This window comes from Mustela putorius, unplaced genomic scaffold (genome assembly GCF_011764305.1).
Source record: "Mustela putorius furo isolate JIRA1106 unplaced genomic scaffold, ASM1176430v1.1 tig00003834_pilon_pilon_pilon, whole genome shotgun sequence".
Classification (NCBI taxonomy): Eukaryota; Metazoa; Chordata; class Mammalia; order Carnivora; family Mustelidae; genus Mustela; species Mustela putorius.
In genome coordinates this window covers 107561878-107582477 of record NW_025421987.1, presented here as the reverse complement: position 1 = coordinate 107582477, position 20600 = coordinate 107561878, and the positions used below count along the sequence as shown (strand labels likewise).

General features: G+C 38.2%; 1 protein-coding gene across 5 annotated transcripts in view; it reads right to left on the bottom strand.

The window, feature by feature from the left end:
• Positions 1 to 19827, bottom strand: part of TOPBP1 (DNA topoisomerase II binding protein 1) — a 62967-nt gene extending 43140 nt beyond the window's left edge. For 3 of the 5 annotated variants that reach the window (XM_045088896.1, XM_045088900.1, XM_045088898.1), the window contains exons 1-10: positions 19631 to 19827; positions 18924 to 19014; positions 17020 to 17154; positions 14319 to 14462; positions 13292 to 13473; positions 12028 to 12224; positions 10048 to 10227; positions 9195 to 9364; positions 6037 to 6200; positions 5642 to 5889 (exon numbers count right to left, since the gene is read on the bottom strand). In XM_045088896.1, coding sequence (XP_044944831.1) covers positions 5642 to 5889; positions 6037 to 6200; positions 9195 to 9364; positions 10048 to 10227; positions 12028 to 12224; positions 13292 to 13473; positions 14319 to 14462; positions 17020 to 17154; positions 18924 to 19007 — 1504 coding nt within the window. In that variant the 5' untranslated portion in view covers positions 19008 to 19014; positions 19631 to 19827. Of the gene's footprint in view, positions 1 to 5641; positions 5890 to 6036; positions 6201 to 9194; positions 9365 to 10047; positions 10228 to 12027; positions 12225 to 13291; positions 13474 to 14318; positions 14463 to 16374; positions 16540 to 17019; positions 17156 to 18923; positions 19015 to 19630 lie in introns of those variants that run through there. The other 2 variants (XM_045088897.1, XM_045088899.1) reach the window with 2 other exon arrangements.
• Between the last annotated feature and the right edge of the window lie 773 nt (positions 19828 to 20600).

Here is a 20600-nt window from a genome sequence, read left to right as displayed (position 1 = left end):
TCCAAAGGGCTAACAGACATAGAAAATGCCAACATCACTCATCATTAGAGAAATACAAATCAAAACCACAATGAGACACCACCTCACACTAGTCAGAATGGCTAAAATTAACAATACAAGAAACAACAGGTGTTGGTGAGGATGCACAGAAAAGGAGCCCTCTTGCACTGTCAGGAATGCAAACTGGTGCAGCCACTCTGGAAAAGTTTGGAGGTTCCTCAAAAAGTTGAAAATAGATCTACCCATGACCCAGCAATTGCACTACTGGGCATTTACCCCAAAGATACAAATGTACTCCTCTGAAAAGGCACCTGCACCCCAATGTTTATAGCACCAATGCCCACAATAGCCAAACTATGGAAAGAGCCCAGCCAGATGTCATCAACAGATGAATGGATAAAGAAGATGTGGTGTGTACACACACACTCACACACACACATGAATATTACTCAGTCATCAAAAAAATGAAATCTTGCCATCTGCAATGACACGGATGGAGCCAGAGTGTATTATGCTAAGTGGAATAAGTCAGTCAGAGACAAACAAGTACCATATGATCTCATTCGTATGTGAAATTTAAGAAAGAAAACAAGTGAACATATGGGGAACAGGGAAAAGAAAAAAAAGGAGAAAGGGACACAAGCCGTAAGAGACTCTTAAGATTAGAAGACAAGCTGGGAGTTGGTGGGAGGGAGGTGGATGGGAGATGGGCTGAATGGGGATGGGTATTAAAGAGGGCACTTGCTTTAAAAAAAAAAAAAAAAAAAAAGTAAAGAGGGTGCTTGTGATGACTACTGGGTGTTGTAAATGATGAATCACTGAATTCTACTCCTGAAACTAATATTGCACTGTATGTTCACTAACTAAAATTTAAAAAAAAAAAGGTAAAAACTTAGTTTTTGAAAACTTTAGTGGTGCTTTGTACAGGAGTGGCTAACTATAGCCTCGGGGCCAAACTGGACCTGTAGCCTGTAAGTTAAGAATGGTTTTTATGTGGGACACCTGGATGGCTCAGACAGTTAAGCGTCTGCCTTCGGCTCAGATTATGATCCTGGGGTCCTGGGATCGAGTCCTACATCAGGATCTTTGCTCAGTGGGGAGCCTGATTCTCCCTCTGCCTGCTGTTTCTTCTGCTTGTGAGCTTTCTCTCTAAAATCTTAAAAAAAAGAAGGGGGTTCATGAGGCATCTGGCTAACTCAGTGGGTTATGTGGATGTCTTTGGCTCAGGTCACGATCCTGGAATCGAGGGATTGAGGCCCATGTTGGGCTTTTCCCCCTTCCTCTGCAACCACCACCCACCCCACTTAGCAAACTGAATTCAACAATAGATTTTTAAAAAATCATTCACCACAATCAAGTGGGACTTATTCCTGGGATGCAAGGGTGTTTAATATTCACAAATCAATGTGATGCATCATATCAATAAGAGAAAGGATAAAAACCATATGATCATTTCAATAGATGCAGAAAAAGCATCTAACAAAGCACAATGTTCATTCATGATAAAAACTCTCAACAAAGTAGGTTTAGAGGGAAATACCTCAACATAATAATGGCCATATATGAAGCACCCATAGCAAACATCTAATGGGGAAACACTGAGAACTTTCCCCCTAACAAGGAATAAGACAAGGATGTCCACTCTCACCACTTTTATTTAACACAGTACAGGAAGTCCTAGCCACAGCAATCAGACAACAAAAACAAAAGGCATCCAAATTGGCTATGGAAAAAGTTAAAACTTTCACTATTTGGAGATAATATACTATATATACAGGAAGCCCTAAAGACTCCACAAAAAACTGCTGGAACTGATAAACGAATTCAGTAAAGTCACAGGATACCAAATCAATGTACAGGTTGTATGGCTGGTTCAGTCAGTAGAGCATGTGACTCTTCAGCTCCAGGTCATGAATTCAAGCCCCACACTGGGTGTGAGCCTAGTTAAAGGAAAAATAAAATATAAAAAATCTCCCAAAACAACAACAAAACAAAAGCAGTATCAAATACAGAAATCTGTTGCATTTCTCCACACCAATAATGAGGCAGCAGAAAAGAAAGAGAAATTAAGGAAACAATCCCATTTACAACTGCACCCCAAAATAATAAGATACCTTGGAATAAACCTAACCAAAGAGGTGAAAGACCTGTACTCTGAAAACTATAAAACACTGATTACAGAAATTGAAAACGACACAAAGAAATGGAAAGACATTCCACTCTCATAGACTGGAAGAACAAATATTGTTAAAATGTCTGCACTACCCAAAGCAATCTACACCGTTAATGCAATCCCTATCAAAATATCAATAGGATTTTTCACAGAGCTAGAACTAACAATCCTAAAATTTGTGTGGAACCACAAAAGACTGCTGGTAGCCAAAGCATCTTGAGAAAGAAAAGCAAACCTGGAGGCATCACGTTTCCAGATTTCTACAAAGCTGTAACAATCAAAACAGGATGGTATTGGCACAAAAACAGACACACAGATCAACGGAACAGAAAAGAGAACCCAGAAATAAACCCTTAACTATATGGTCATTAATTAGTGACCATAATTAATGACCATAGTCATTAATTAATCTTCAACAAAGCAGGAGAGAATATGCAATTGGAAAGGACAGTCTCTTTAACAAAATGTGTTTGGAACACTGAACAGCTAAATGCAAAAGAATAAAACTGGACCACTTCCTTATACCATACACAAAAGGGATGAAAGACCCAAATCTTGAGACCTGAAACCATAAAAATCCTAGACGAGAACACAGGCAGTAACCTCTTTAACATAGCCTATAGCAACGTTTTTTTAGTTAGGTCTTTAGACTCATTAATCCACATCACCTATTGAGCCCATTTCTCCACCCCTGTCCCCTCTGATAGCCATTAGATTGTTCTCTATAATTAAGAGTCTGTTTCTTGCTTTGTATCTTTCTTTTTTTTTTCCACCTTGCCTATTTTCTTTCTTAAATTCCATATATGAGCGAAATCACTTGGTATTTGTCTTTTTCTGATTTGTTTTGCTTGCATTATACTCTCTACCTCCAACCATGCCATTGCAAATGACAAGATTTCATTCTTTCTTATGGCTGAATAATATTCCTGTGTGTGTATACACATACACCACATCTTCTTTATCCATTCATCAGTCATTAAATACTTGGACTGCTTCCGTATCTTGACTATTGTAAATAATGCTGCTATAAACATAGGGCTGCATGTATCCCTTTAAACTGGTGTTCCTATATTCTTTGAGTAAATACCTAGTAGTGTGATTGCTGGATCACAGGGTAGTTCCACTTTTAACTTTCTGAGGAACCTTCATACTGTTTTCCAGAATGGCTGCACCAGTTTGCATTCCTGCCAACAGTGTACAACTGCTCCTTTTTCTCCATATCCCTGCCAACACCTGTTATTTCTAGTGTTTTTTAATTTTACCCTTTATGACATGTGTGAGGTGATATTACATTGCTGTATTTCTAGCATAACTATTTTTTAAGAATAATGACAGAAATAAAGATGTTAACAGAAACTGAAGAAATTTCTAAAGGATATTATTTTATATGAGGAAAGAAAATGATTCCAGAAGAGAATTCTCAGATACAACAAAGAATGAGAAGCAAAGAAATTGCTAAACATGTTGGTAAATCAAAACAAGTATGGACCATATAAAACCTAAGTGTCTGTCAGATTAAAAAAGACAATGAAAATACTGGTCCAAAACACATAAATTGATTGTATGTAGGGGAGTATGATTAGCAGTGCTGTTAAAGATAGTATATAAAGCTCTCGTATTATTCAAGATGAAGAAAAAAATTCTGATTAACTTTAGATTTCAAGTTATGATGCACATTCTAGTTCTAAGTAATCACTAAAAATATAAATAGATGTAACTTCTACATCAGTAGAGGGAGGATAAGGAGGTGGAGATTGAGGTGAGAGGGGGGCAAACTCAAGCTATCCAAAAGGAAGCAAAATGTTAAATATGGAGGCACAGAAAAATGGGGTAAAAAGCATGAAATAAGATGGTATAACATAATAAAAATATATCACAAGTAACAGTAAATGTAAAGCGACCAAATTTGCAGTTTTAAAGAAAAAGTCAGTCATACCAGATAAATACTGACTCACATGAGGCAGGGATAGTTCTATTAATATCAAACAGATTTTAAGAAAAACAAAATTAGGAAAATGAGGATCATGATGTAATAAAACATCAAAATAGGGCGCCTGAGTGGCTCAGTGGGTTGAGCTGCTTGCTGCCTTCAGCTCAGGTCATGATCTCAGGATCCTGGGATCGAGGCCCACATCGGGCTCTCTGCTCAGCAGGAAGTCTGTTTCCCTCTCTCTCTCTTTCTCTGCCTGCCTCTCTGCCTACTTGTGATCTCTGTCTGTCAAATAAATAAATAAAATCTTTAAAAAAAAAAACCATCAAAATATATTAAAAAACTAAATTTGACAGAACTACATGGAGAAACTGTCACAGTCAACATTACAGTGGAGGAGTTTAACACATGTGCATCACTAATCTATACAGAGCAGACCAAACCTGGCATCCTGTACATGTAAAGAAACCTCTGAGCAATCAGAGAGACATAGGTAAGAACAATCTCAGCAGTACTGTTTGCAATGGCAAAAAAAAGACACAATAAAAATGTCTATAAGGTGGGAAAACAGATAAACTGTGGTATATTCAATCAGTTACTTGGTTAAATATTTCTCATGGTTGGAGGGGAGCAGCAAAAGAGTACATACTGTATATCATCTATATAAACTAAAATATACACAAAATGAGTATCTCTATTGCACATAGATACATATATATATATATATAAACACACATATATATATATATACACACACACACATGTAAACTATAAGGAAAATGGAGAGACTCACAGGAGGCTTTGGTAGAGCAGAATATTTCTATTTTTCTTATACTTATGTAGTAGTACATGGCTACTCATCACATTATTCTTGACATCCTTTTCACTGTATTAAATATTTCAAAAAATTTTTTCTTAAGTAAGAAGAAATTCTGCTCACAACTCTTCACTGGCAAGTTTCCTTCTCAAACTGAGAAGACTATATACAGAGGTTGTAGTATAGTGCAGCACTGTATGCATTAAAGATCACAATAACCAAGTAAGAGGTAATTACAAGGTTAAAATGAAAATGTACGCTGTTACATGGGGCACCTGGGGGGCTCAGTCTGTTAAGCATCTGCCTTCAGCTCAAATCATGATCTCAGGGTCCTGGGATCCAGCCCTGCACTGGGATCCATGCTCAGCAGGGAGCCTGCTTCTCCCTCTCCCTTTGCCCCGCCCTCCTTATGTGTACTCTAAAGAATAAGTAAAATCTTAAAAATTTAAAAAGAAAAATTCATGCTGTTACAAACTCAGACTAACAAACTGATGCTGGCATATAAAACAGATCGAAGAGGAGGCAGTGAGTTGAAGAGAGACAAGGCAGTCAGAGGGTTCAGCACCCCCCAGGCTTTGCCTTAGAAAGAGCAACAAACATAAAACATTAAAGAAAGAAAAAGGTTTAACTTCTGCCAGAAAAACTGGCAGAAATCACGTGTATGTATTAAGCTATTAAAACATTTCTTAATGACTGTAAATACTCATCGACTATTTCTTACCTACTGTTGGGTTATTATTTATGTACTGAGAGAGCAGATCTTCATCAGCTTGTTCGTGCTTTTCATCAGGAGCCAAGTTTTTCTTAGACAAGCTGTTGTTCCTTTTTAAAAGGGCTGTTTTACTCTCAGGCTGATCTGAAACTGGAATTTCCACTGGCTGGTAGTTAGCATGGATATATGGCTCTTCAGGAAGCATGTAACCTTTACTAAAACACTCTAGCAACCATTTTGCTCCTACTACATGAGGCCTGCAAAAATAGTACATAATTATTTATTAGCTTAAACCATAAAGACTATCATCCCACTTGCCATGCAGTTTCCATAATTGCATGGATAGGCAATTTTAAGGAAAATCATTAGAGTAGAAATTGCTTTGAATTAAAAACTGACAAAACCTGTGGGCTGACTTATCCCAAAACTGCTTCAATTCATCATCATAATCTCCCACGATAACATGAGTTACATCTTCATTGAGCTGATTAAAACGAACTCCACCTCCACTGTTAATAAGCCTTCTCAGTTTATCAAGCTTTCTGCCACTAAAACCACAAAGATAGATCTGCAAAGAAAGAAAATATTTACTTTAGATTAATGCATTTAAGATGGTTTGCTTCTCTCAACAGGAACACATTAAAAATATATATCCAAATGCACTGTGTGTAAATACACAGCTCTGCGTACATTTAATACATTAAGAATAGAGTATAATCTGAAACTTTTTTTTAACAATTCGACATTTTTTTCAAAAAAGATTTTTAAAATTCATTTGAGAGATAGAGTTGGGAGCGAATGGGAGCAGGAGCTAGGGAGAGGGTCAGAGGGACAGGGAGAAGCAGACTCCAGGCTGAGCAGGGAGCCTGAGATGGGGCTCAATCCCAGGACCTTGAGGATCATGACTGGAAGCAAAGGCAGATGCTTAACCAACTGAGCCACCCAGGTGCCCCAACAATTCTGAAATTTGTATTTTTTACTATTTCTTCACAATACTATAGTATTATTACCCACTGTAGACAGCAGGTAAGTACTTTGAGGCTTTAAATAAAATGGAAGCTAGAATTCAGTTACCTTCTGGATACTAGTGCATAGCAATATCTAAAATGCAGGTAGCTCCTTAAATGCTGAAGATCTTATTACTTGTAAATTTTTTTTTAAAAAGATTTTATTTATTTATTTGACAGAGACAGAGAGATCACAAGTAGGCAGAGAGTCAGGCAGAGAGAGAGGGGGAAGTAGGCTCTCTGCTCAGCAGGGATTCTGAGGCAGATTCAGGGCTCGATCCCAGGATCCTGAGATTATGACCTGAGCTGAAGGCAGCGGCTTAATTCACTGAGCCCACCCAGGCACCTCACTACTTGTAAATTTAAATTACAGAAATAAACTGGGGGGCGCCTGGGTGGCTCAGGTCATGATCTCAGGGTCCTGGGATCGAGTCCCGCATCGGGCTCTCTGCTCAGCAGGGAGCCTGCTTCCCTTCCTCTCTCTCTGCCTGCCTCTCTGCTTACTTGTGATCTCTCTCTGTCAAATGAATAAATAAAAAAATCTTAAAAAAAAAAAATAAATAAACTGGAAATGAGATACCATCTCACACCAGTCAGAATGGCTAAAATCAACAAGTCAGAAAACAACAGATGTTGGCGAGGATGCGGAGAAAGGGGGACCCTCCTACACTGTTGGTGGGAATGCAAGCTGGTGCAGCCACTCTGGAAAACAGCGTGGAGGTTCCTCAAAAAGTTGAAAATAGAGCTACCCTACGACCCAGCAATTGCACTACTGGGTATTTACCCCAAAGATACAAATGTAGTGATATGAAGGGGCACGTGCACCCAAATGTTTATAGCAGCAATGTCCACAACAGCCAAACTATGGAAGGAACCTAGATGTCCATCAACAGAAGAATGGATAAAGAAGAGGTGGTGTGGTGTGTCTGGAATACTGTGTAGCCATCAAAAGAAATAAAATCTTGCCATTTGCAATGACGTGGATGGAACTAGAGGGTATTATGCTGAGTGAAATAAGTCAATCAGAGAAAGACAATTATCACATGATCTGCTTGATATGAGGAATTTGAGAGGCAGGGTGGGGAGTTTAGGGGGTAGGGAAGGAAAAAATGAAACAGGATGGGATTAGGAGGGAGGCAAACCATAAGGGACTCTTAATCTCACAAAACAAACTGAGGGTTGCTGCGGGGAGGGTGATATGGAGAGGGTGGTTGGGTTATGGACATTGGCAAGGATATGTGATATGATGAGTGCTGTGAAATGGGTAAGCCTAATGATTCATGACCTGTAACCCCTGGGGCAAATACATTATATGTTAATTAAAAATAATTTTTAAAAAAAGAAATAAACGGGAGTTTATCTGATTCAGAAAACTTGGGTGTAAATTTTGGTTCAGAGGCCAATAATTAACTACATGCCCATGATAAGTTACTTAGGCTCTTTAAACCAGTGTTCTCACCTATAAATTGAGATATCCTTTACATGCTCGATTACACAAGAAAATTTAGGTCAAGCTGAGGACAGTACTTTGAGGATTATATGCAATAATTTATTTCTAAGTATCACTATGTATATATTTAAACCAATTTAATAAATATAAAGCTTTTTCATCTGTATTTTAAATGTCTTTAAAAAATTTTCTTAAGAATGGCAGATCTATTCCTAACTCCATTTATATCCCAAACTAAATAACCTCTGTTATTAGAAGATACTGTAACAAAAATCAGGAATCATAAACTTCCTGTAAGAATAACTAAAAGTTAAGGGTGTCTAGGAGGCCCTGTTGGTTAGGCGTCTAACCTTGGCTTCAGCTCAGGTCATGATCTCAGGATACTGAGATCAAGCTGCATTGCTGGACTCCATGCTCAGTTCAGAGTCTGCTTGAGATCTGCCCCTTCCTCTTGTGGTATCCTCTCTAAAATAAATAAATCTTAAAAAAACAATAACTAAAAGTCATATCCATAATTACCAGAGTCTAGGATAAAAGATTATATAAGACACTTTCTGTTCTGACAATAAATTGATGTTTTATCAACTAATGTACAGCCTATTCACTCTACAAGTAGAAATCTATTAAAATTCAGCTCTAGGAGATCTACAGCATATAAGGTTTCCATCAAGGCACTTATAAGATAGTTTATTTATACACTAAAAAATTAGGTAGCCCAAGAGACATAAAACAAAGTAGTAGGTCTAGTGATTAGGAATATAGGATTTGGAGTAGATGGATGCCTAATTAATATCTGCGTGAATCTGAACAAGAACTGAACAAGCCTGTTTCAGGGTAATATCCATTTTAGAGTTATTTGTGGGAGTTAAATGAGATTACATACAACATAATAACAATATATATTAACTGATTAGCACAGCCTAGGATATTAATAACACTTAATAAATGACAGTTATGGACAGATGTGGCCCAGTGCTTACATCTGCTTGACTAGAGTCAAGAGTTTACATGGATAAGGAATAAGCCCAACTCTGAGGGGTCTTCAAAGTCAGGCTAGAAGTACTGATGTACATTATCACTGAGGTATTACATAATAAAGACATACCCGACAACCATCTAATAAATCTTCAGGTGCTTGAAATGCACTGACATCCAGATTTTCCAGATTTTCAAGTGTAGGCTCCACTTTGCTATTAAGAACTGAATTACATATCGATTCATTTATACAACTTGCATTGATGTTGGAAATATGGCTGACATCTGAAAGAGTACGACCTACATATCAAACAAAGATGTAGAAATTTATGGAGATAAAATAGTGATTACCTATTTTCCTATAGGTTAGTTTTTCTTATACACAAAGGGCTGTGAATAATTTCCAAAGTAAGCATCAAATATTTTTATTTCAATCTTGGTGGCCAAGCATGACAAGGGAAAATGAAACTATGGTTCATGTCTTATTTCAAATAAAAACATACTTAATACATTTAATAATGGCTTGCTTCCATATACAATCTGAAGTTGTTCGCTGTAGGGTCCAGGAAAGGAAAAAGTATAACGTATGCTAAATTCTAACATGGCATGTACAAAATAGAAATGGTTTTCAATTTTATATAAATATAGATGGTCTATAATAGTAACAAACTAATAAAAATGTATTACATTTGTCCACCAGTCAGGTTTAGAAAAATTCTTTTTTAAGTCTTCGTAGTAATCTCAGCTTCTTTAATCATCTTTTGCATTAAACTAAGGTATGAAAGAAAATATACATCCATTATAAAAAGAAATAGCTAGAATTCTGGACTAGTTTTCATACAATTTAGCTATTACATAATTATGCCTGGAAGCATAGCAAGAAAGGATGGAATTCCCTACTATATCTCACTGATCCTATTTACATCAATTCTTACAAAGAAAGCGGTGGTAAAAATGTTTGCTTTAATCCCACTGAAACTTACTATCAACTGTGTTGATCTGGCCAGTAGGAGTTGAAGTATCAGGCACAGTCTTTGTTTCTGGTCTTGGCTCTGTTTTGTATATGGATTCATCCTGACAAAAACCTTTGTCAACACTGTCAAAAAACCACTGCGTGGTCACACAGTGTACATTCCATCTCTTGGCACATTCGTACTTTTGACCTATCACATCATTAAGAAATAGTGAGAAATGTAAACCATTAAAATCTATCTTTGTAGAAATATTAAAGCATGATCGATTATGGGAAAAAACTCACCAAAACAAAATTAAAGTTACCAGTAATTATTCTTATATAAACAGTATGTTATATACTGTATGCAAGGGGGTTTGTCTCTTAAAATTGCATAATTTATATGGGGTGACTGAAATACTAGACCTGGTTTGAGTATAGTCTCCACTGCTTAATTTCTTTAAACCAGTTTCTTAATCTGTAACATGGGAATAACTCACAGAATTACGTGGCTTCAGTAAGACTGAATAAAACAACTGTGAAGACTGTAAATGTCCACAATATAAAAATACCAGCTTTGAATAGTCTACTCTAATGTCAACAGGATTTGACTTGAAGTCCAAACAGACAGGCATATTATAAGAAATATATCTTTTTATTGCCTTAAAACAACTTTTTTAACACAATGTATTTTGAAACAGTGCCATAGAGAAATTGAGGTCAATATGTACTAAACAATAACACAAAAAGGATTTTTTTGGACATTCTTGAGAGCAAAGAGATGAACTGCCTTCAGGTTCAGAAATCAATAGCAGTTACCAACTCTACTCACAATTATAATATCATAGTTGGCCATACACAAAGTTCTGATTTAAGGACAATTACCAATTAATTTTAGCACGTTTTTTTTTTTTCCTATTTTGCTATCTAGGTAGCTTAATAAAACACAGACATAAATAAATAACAAAAACATTAACAAAATTCTTCTCTCATCAATTTGTATATATTTTAAGGGTATTTGTAAAGAAAAAAAAAATCTTCCAAAATAGATAAAAACATTTCAGGACACCAAAATTAAACACAATTTTAAGGAATTCTTCTTATTGGTAGTTTATTTTTCTTCTTTTAACTGCCTTGTGCTCTGCAAGGTGCATCTTCAAGTTACAACTTCTAGTTCATCCAGTAAATCAGATTCATTCAATTAAAAACTAAGCCAAGCCTTTAAAATTTATCATTAGAGGGGCACCTGGGTGGCTCAGAGGGTTAGGCCTCTGCCTTCAGCTCGGGTCATGGTCTCAGGGTCCTGGGATCGAGCCCCACATTGGGCTCTCTGCTCGGTGGGGAGCCTGCTTCCCCCTCTCTCTGCCTGCCTCTCTGCCTACTTGTGATCTCTCTCTCTGTCAAATAAATAAATAAAATGTTAAAAATAAATAAATAGGGACGCCTGGGTGGCTCAGTTGGTTAAGCAGCTGCCTTCAGCTCAGGTTATGATCCCAGGGTTCTGGGATTGAGTCCCATATCAGGCTCCTTGCTCGGCAGGGAGCCTGCTTCTCCCTCTGCCTCTGCCTGCCTCTCTGTCTGCCTGTGCTCACTTGCTCTCTCTCCCTCTGTCTCTAACAAATAAATAAATAAAATCTTTAAAATAAAATAAAATAAAATTTATCATTAGAAAGAAATGTAATTTAGCTACATCTATTAGCCTTTTTGCTATTCATCCAAATTTCTTATTTTGTAATTATTTGGTACCTATGTAGCAAACTTTGAAAAAAAAAATCAAACAATAAAAACCACTGGAAATTGAAAAAAATATTTTTTCAATGACCTGGATAAACCTGGATAGTCATGTAACTTTTCTACAGATTTGTGAACCAAACTATTTTTCTAAGATTTTAGGGGGAAAAAATATGAGATTTTTAACACATCAGAAGCAAAAGCTATTCTGTAAAGATCTTAAAATGTTAAATACTAGAGAAAATTTTGCATTTTTTCCATTTGGGAAACCTAGTTTTACCTTTTGGTTCTTGCACAATGAGGTGTGTGCATTCATTCATTTTCAGTTGTCCCATGTATTGACCTCCATGCTTAATTGTGAGTTGCTGAACTGCCTTTCTGTCTAAACTACACAAGCCAGTCACACAGATAATGCAACCAAGAAAAATGGGACACTTGAAGTCTTCCATGTTTACATCAGTATACCTAGTTATTTTTCTGGAAAAAATAAGTAACAAGGAAAAAATTAACATATTAATATACCAAATGGTTTAAAATTTATCAGAAGAATAATGACAAACAACAGAAATCACTAATACTTTCCTCATTTTTTAGAAAAGGGGAACTGAATCTCAAAATTACACTATCTGCTCATCTAAAAAGTAGTATTTTAGATAGAGCTTCTTAAATAAAACTGTTTTAAGGGAAAATGTTATTTCATTAACTCTTCTGAGTTCATGCTGGTCAAAGTCGTATATTTTCCAAAATTTTACGTGTAAATTTACTTAAAAACTCAAAGGACCTTGGTTGCCTACTAGAAAGATGGATTTTTTATCCTTCCATCATACGATATAAATAATAAGCAATAATTTTTAGCAGAATACTAACAAAAATGTCATTCTTTTTCCATTTAAGACAGATTTTTTAAGATTAAAGGTACCAGTGTGGAGACAGGTTTAGAATGTGCTGGATGGTGTTGAAAAAAGACTAGGAAAAACGCCCATTTCTAAGGTCCACAGGGGCAGGCAGGGATGCTATCCTGCTTTGCTTAGTATGTATGTCTAAAGCCTAGCTCAGACCAGGTACATAAAACGAACTTGATAAACATTTACGGAATGACCACATCCTAATGGCTGACATATGTTTATATTCAACTTTACACAGACACCTTTGTGAGGGAATACGACTGTCAAAAATGACTAATTTACTCTCCATCTTAGCACCATAGTAGAAGGATAATGCAACTTAAGAATAGTTGCCACAGTGATCTTCTCAACTATTTTACAGGCATTTACTGCTGAAAGCAATTTTTATTGTCAAAGCATTTGTTATCTTGTAACTAGTATTAAATCAAAAGCCTATTCTACTTATCAACTTACACCTTGATAAGACCTTGCAGATTACGCTTATTTTCAGTAAAGAGTAATAACCCCATTTTTTTTGTCCCTGAATAACAAATCCCAACAGGACAACATAAAACCTCCCCTGTAATAACCCACAATATGCCAAAATGATTGAATGTATCATTTTTTCAAATCTAGAAAACACATAAATGTCTTTCTTACTTCTCTTGTGACTTTTCCCAAAGGGTTTTAATCCAAGAAGGAAGCAAAATAGGTTTCTTTAGGTTTGCAGCAACTAAATATTTTTTGCTGCCAACTTCTCCTGCAATAAGGTGAGTTACTGATATATTAAGGTCTCTGTATACACGTCCACCCATCATTTGTACATATTTATGAACTTCTTCCTGTAAACCCAAAAGAAAATACATTAATACCGAAGTAAACAATACCTCTTCCATTTTTTTATACAAAAACTCAAGTATCTTTTGTTGTTGTTAGCTTGAAGGCACAAATGTTTCTCACCACTATAAAGTTAAATAATCAAATTACTTTTTGGATAAAGATAAATATGAATTATACATAAATTTTAAAATAATTACTTTCATATAGTTGTTCAACTCCATGAGTTTATTAACCTATGTTGCTTCTACAATATACTGTGCATATATATATTTAAAAATATTGATTATATACATTATATATAAAAATATGTATTTTCTCTTTTAGCACTGTCAAAGCATTTCTTTCCTCATAGCAAATGTTAAACCCACAGCCCATTCTACCTCCCAACGTTTTTTAAAATAATTTTTTTAAAGATTTTATCTATTAGAGAGCAAGTGAGCAAGAGAGGGAGCGTGAGCACAAGTTGGGGGAAAGGGAGAAGAAAACTCCCTACTGAGCTCAGAGCCCAACGATCCCAAGACGCTGAGATCATGACCTGAGCCAAAGTGAGAAGCTTAACCAACTGAGCCACCCAGGCACTCCATCAACATTTTTTTAAAGAAGATCAACCATCTATTATGGAAAAATATGACTCAAACTCAGGGGAAAAAGAGTTTTCTTTCAAGTAGTTCTCAATAAAACAGATTCCACTATTTGTATTTCATTAAAATAGAAAAGCTATACATTGGTGTATACAGACCTTAAGTCATGAACACCGAGTACAAGGTCTTTCAAAGTGTCTCCTATGCAGTGAAAGATTAAGTGTGGAGATAAATATATTGATCATGATATTCCTCTTAGTACCTACCCTTTTATCTTTTTCCAGGCTTGTACAAGACACAGTTACATCAGACATAACCATATTATAAACTGGATGTTCAGCTCTTGGGACACATCGCTGGTGGTGCATACAAAATATGACTACTTGAGGGCCAACAATTCTGCAGCCAAGCTAAAAAAAAAAGGGAGAAAGCTTAGTATGTAGGAAAAGACCTCTAGCTTATAAAATTACATTTTGTAGGGCGCCTGGGTGGCTCAGTGGGTTAAGCCGCTGCCTTCGGCTCAGGTCGTGATCTCGGGGTCCTGGGATCGAGTCCCACATCGGGCTCTCCGCTCAGCAGGGAGCCTGCTTCCCTCTTACCTCTATCTCCCTCTCTGCCTGCCTCTCCATCTGCTTGTGATATCTCTCTGTCAAATAAATAAATAAAATCTTTAAAAAAAAATAAAATAAAATTACATTTTGTAATTCTTAGCAATTCCTTCTTTTTTTTTTTTTTAAGATTTTGTTTATTTATTTGACAGAGAGATCACAATTAGGCAGAGAGGCAGGCAGGGTGGGGGGGGGCGTAGGCCCATTGCTGAGCAGAGAGCCTGATGCGGGGCTCAATCCCAGGACTCTGGGATCATGACCTGAGCTGAAGGAAGAGGCTTAACCCACTGAGCCACCCAGGCCCTCCCTTTTTTTCTTTTAAAGATTTTATTTATTTATTTGACAGAGAAAGAGAGGGAGAGAGAGAGAGCAAAAGAAGGGGAGCAGCAGGCAGAGGGGGAAGGAGAAGCAGGCTCCCTGCTGAGCAGTGGGCCCAACATGGGGCTCCATCTCGGGACCCTGGGATCATGATCTGAGCCAAAGGTAGATGCTTAACTGACCAAGCCAGCCAGGCGCCTCAATACTTAGCAATTCTTTACAGAAATTGAAGACCACTGCTAAATTGTTATAAGACAAAATAAGGACTATTATATAATTTCTTAGAGACTCTACACTTTAAATACACAGGCAATTAATGCAGGCTATCAAAAGAAATAAGCTTTAAGAGCCACATTCAATCACCAAATTTTATTTATTTATTTAATTTCTTTAAAAAAAAAAAAAACCCGATTTATTTATTTATTTATTTATTTGTCAGAGAGGAAGAGACACACACAAGCAGGCAGAGAGGCAGGCAGAAGCGGAGAGAGAAGCAGGCTCCCTGCTGAGCAAGGAGCCCGATGCGGGACTCGATCCCAGGACTCTGGGATCATGACCTGAGCCGAAGGCAGCGGCTTAACCCACTGAGCCACTCAGGCATCCCACCACCAAATTTTAATATCAGAAACAAACAGTCTTAATGATAGGTTATAGGAATAACACACTTATGCTATAATAATTGTGAAAATCCATATAGTTTTTAAATGAAGTATCCAGCCAGCCAAGCAGTTCAAATGTTTAAGAGCCTAATTAACCCTCTTCTAAAATACCTATTCTGTCACACAAACATACAAAAATCCTAGGCAGTTTCTACATTTGTGTTTTAAATACTTTGTCTTTAACTCAATGTCTTTCCAAGTAAGTATTTCTCAAAGATATTATGAGGCTATTAAAAATGGCCTTTTAATTCTGAAAAACAATCTGAGGGTTTTCAAGGGGCGGGGGATGGGAGGTTGGGGGAACCAGGTGGTGGGTATTGGAGAGGGCACGGATTGCATGGAGCACTGGGTGTGGTACAAAAACAATGAATACTGTTACGCTGAAAATTAATAAAAAAATTTTTTTTAAAAATGGCCTTTTATTTTCACTGATAACTGAATTAGGAAAAGTTGACAGTCTTGCTCAATATCAGCACATTCAAGTCAGATCTAAAAAGCATATGGTTGCCAAAGTCACCAGGGCATGACTGATTTAAAGATGCACACGGTAAACAATTATTGTTACCTTTTTGTTCAGTCATAGGAAAATGTGTTTTCCTATGACTGTTTTAAATGTGTTTTTAATGCTATTTTAATGCTATTGATTCTATCTGACAAGGTGTGTTATTTCTGTCAGATTCTATCTGACAAGGTGTGTTATTAGACCAACAATGCTTTTGGCAAAGGTGGGCACAGACCTTCCATAAATTGTGCAGATACTGCATCTATCTACTCTTCTATGTTTTCTTCTCCTTCAAACAAGAATCACTTCTTTGTAATCTGGATGGAATTACAGCCAGTTTACTTTTATTTCAATGCTTCTCTCTTGTCCAGACACCAAAAAAGTAATGAGTCAGTAGACTCTGGAATCAACAAAAAGAAATAAGATGGCTCATTGGTATATCAGCAATATTCATCCCCAAAATGCTTCCTTTAGGCATATAATGTTTCAGACCCTCTCTACAAGGTACAGATATGAAAACTGTGTGTGAAAGAGCACATAGGAAAGACAGTAAATAACCAAGCATTATGCTGAGGTCCTTCCCAAATTTTTATGGAAAATCTTGCAATCAAACTGAGTTTAAGTATGGCAGAACTCCGTCAATAAAGTGTTTTACTGACTTAAGCTAAGAGAAGTTATATATCCTGAAATATAAAAATTACATATAACAAAAGCCTATCATAACACGATTAGTCTTTAAAAATATAATTCTGGTCTCCCAAACCAAAAAATTCTTCTATATTCATAATCTATATAATACCTCATAATCAGTTTTTGCTTCCACTGAAGCAAAACCAACAAAAATCAGACTACAGAAGGAACACACGAAAAGTTAGCAAACCTTTTTGAGGTGATCAAAGACAATGCCACTAAAAGGGTCACAGATATAAAGTGACCTGTCATTTTCCTTTATCTCCAATGCCTCTTCTTCTGTAATGATCTGAAGATATTCTTCTGATTGGAACTCTTTTATTGACTGAAAGAAAGAAAAAAAATGAAAGAGTGCACCTGAAATTTTTCACCTGTATTTAAGTCCTATGAACTCTATCTTCAAAAATCCATCTCTAATCCAATCTTTTATCCCATTGAAAGCTACCATCATCTCCCACCTAGACCTCTGCAGAAGTCTACAAAGTGGCTCCTTTTCCTTTCCTTGCCCTAAATCAATTTTCCATACAGAAACTAGTAATCTCTTTAATGATACAAATCAGGTCATGAGTCTGGCCCCTGCTTATCTCCCCACTCTAACCTTCTACATCTTTTCTCCCCTGCTTACCATTCTCTAGTCACTTCTTGTTTCTTGCTAGGTCTGGAACAAGCCACACATAAACTCGCATAAACTCATTAGAGGTTCTGCTCTTGTTCTCACTCCATGAAATATTTTCCCAGTCTTCACCTGACTTGATCCCTCACTTCAATCAGATTGCTCAAATGAAAAAGTCGAAGTCCTTACCATGGCTCTTAAGGTTCTTTACATGACCTCTTTACTCTTACCCTCTAAAGCACCCATTAATGTTCTTCCTCCAACCCTTGTTCACTACACTACAGCCACACTGTATTTTGGGTAGGCACTCCAAGTACTTTCTCAGGGACCTGTGTATGGCTGTTCTCTCTGCCTGAAAGCTTCTTCCCCAGACATTCACATGTCTAACCATCCCATCTCCTTCAAGTGTACTTATCTTCTCCATAAAGCCTTCACCAATCACACTCTACTTAAGATTATAACCTTCCCTTCTCCCACAACAAACATCCTTTAGAACTCCTTAAACTGTTTTGCTCTTTTCTCTTCACATAGCACAGAGCCCCCATGTAACATATTATACAGTTCACTCATTTATTCTGATTTATGACTAGGTCCTCCTGCTAAAACAGAAGGTAAGCTCTGAGAAAGTATAGGTCTTTCCCTGCTGTGCTCACCAATGTATCCCAAGTACTACAGCAGTGCTTAACAGTCATGACACTCAGTAATTATTTGCTGAATGAACTTTAAAAAAAAACCTGCAACAACAGTGCTTCTTAAACTCTAATATATATAGGAATTACACTGAGGATCTTGTTAAAATGCAGAATCTAATTGGTCAGTCTGAGTTGGGCCCAAGGTTCTACACTTCCAACTCCACTGATGCTGCTGGGGTCTGTAAGTAGCAAGGCTCTACAATACCCCTCACATCTTTCCATATTACACTGTATACTGTGAAACATACTTTTAACTACAAAAAAGTGAAGTGTAACCAGTATATAACAGATTCAAATTTCTTCAGCATACAAAGGTCTACTCTAGTTAGTAGACATAGAAAGCAATGTAATGTCCAAGAATAGCAAATTTGCTAACTTCAATATAAATGTCATAATGGGGTGCCTGGCTGGCTCGATCAGTTAGGTGTCTGCCTTCGGTCATGATCTCAGGGTCCTGGGATCAAGCCCCACATCAACCTCTCTGCTCAGCCGGGACCCCGCTTCTCCCTCTGCCTGCTTCTCCCTCTGCTTGTGATCTCTCACCTCTCTCTCTACCCAATAAAATCCTAAAAAAAAAGTAATAGACTTCATGCTCCCCAAAATAATTATAATGATATATTTACATCAATCCAAAAATATGTAATGGCACATCTATATTAATGTACATTAAAATAAAACTAGTAAGAAAATAAATTACTAAGACATAAAGAGTCCAAGAAATCAAAAACACTAAAAACGAAAAAAAAAAGAATTCACAGCATCAAACAAGGCATTTTCAACTATTCTTACCTCAAGTGCTTTAAAAAAACATTCGGAATTATCTGAAGACTTTAAAAACTTCACAAGAAACGGTTCTTTGTCATTTCTGGACATTTTTGAACTGTCAAAATAAAGGAACTATTAACAAGGACAAAACACATCATGTATAAAGTTAAAAGCTAAAAGCATCTACTTTTCTGTGCAGACAACAATGCCCAAAGACAAGGCCTTGTCCATGGATTCGTTCATTAGTTTCTAAGAAACGCTGGAATGCGGGCAAAGTCAGGGAAAAAGAGGACAACACCAATCCTGGCAAACCAGAGAACAAAATTAATGTCCCTAAATTGAATACATTCGGACCCTTTGCTATGGGGCTCTAAGACCCCCTAGGCCAATGGGCATTCAATTGCACTTAGCTCAAGGATCCACGAACGAAACTGTCCAAGGCCCCTGACGTCTGTTCACCCCGCAGTAAACGGACTTTAATGGAAAAGTGGAAGCCGGTTAGCAAGGCCATGCCCCCAGAAGGCCGAATGCTCTTGCTTGCCAGCTGCCACAGAGAGGCCCGGCTCTCGGTCCAACCGCAGCCACGTCCTGTCCGGCGTCCAAGTCCCACCCGCCGGTCCGAGGGCCGGTTACACGGGCGGGAAACAAGGGCCCCGAAGGCCAGAGAAGGTGTTGCGACCCCCCAGTTGGGGTGGGGAGGGAGCTGGGTCCTCTCTCCGTGCCTCACTCACCTCGGTGGAGCCTGGGGGGGGCCTTCGGGAGGCGAGTGGAGGGGCACGCGGCCTGCTGGGCGGTGGCTGGGGTCGGGCGCCAGCTCGGCGCACACCCGCCGCAGCCGGCGGCGCCCCCGACCCGAAGCAAACGCCGAACCCGGAAATTGCCGAGGCGGCGAACCGACTTTCGCGCCAACCGCGCGGACGCGCCCGCCTCTTCCTGCGGAAGTGACGCGGCCCGCAGCTGAGGGAGGCGGGCCGAGATGTCAAAGGTGGGGGTGGGGGGGTGGGGCGGTGGGAGTGGCGCTGTCGCCAGCAGGTTTAGGCGTTGCCCAGGTTTAGGGCTTTGAAGGGGCCGCTGGGAGTAGGCCAAGTGCTTACGGCTCAGGGGATGGGGCCGCAGGCTAGGAGTACCTTAGACGCGGTCCTCACACATCGAAATATGAAACCCCAGGGAAAATTAGGTTTCCTCAAGCAGTATTTTACACCTGCCATTCGCCAGGCAGTACGTGAGAAACCATGTATTACCACCCCTCTATGAGGCAAATCGTAGTATCTCCGTTTTACAGATGTGAAAACGGAGGCTTCAATAAGTTAAAGGATGTGAGGTCACGCTTTAAGGGGTAGAATTAGAACTGTATCCAAGTCTTTGACTCCACAGACAGGGTCCTTTTACCTCTAATACAACCGGAATGTGCGCACCACCTACCACAATCCAGATCTCTGAAGGGAAGGAAGATGTCAGGATGGCTTGAATCACACCGCTAATGCAAAAGGATCTTTTTCAGAGCTTCAGTAGTCTCTGCCCCTCTTCAAAGGGCATCTCCTTTTCTTTCTCTGCAACTCCCTGAGTGTGGGGGAGATTCTGGGGCAGAACCTAATGTCCAAAGGCAAAGGTCAGGGAGAGGGGTTAAATGGGCCTGCCGAATCTTGGCTTGTTGAGAACCAGTGACAAACTGCTTAGCGGGTTTCTTATTTCATTCCTCAC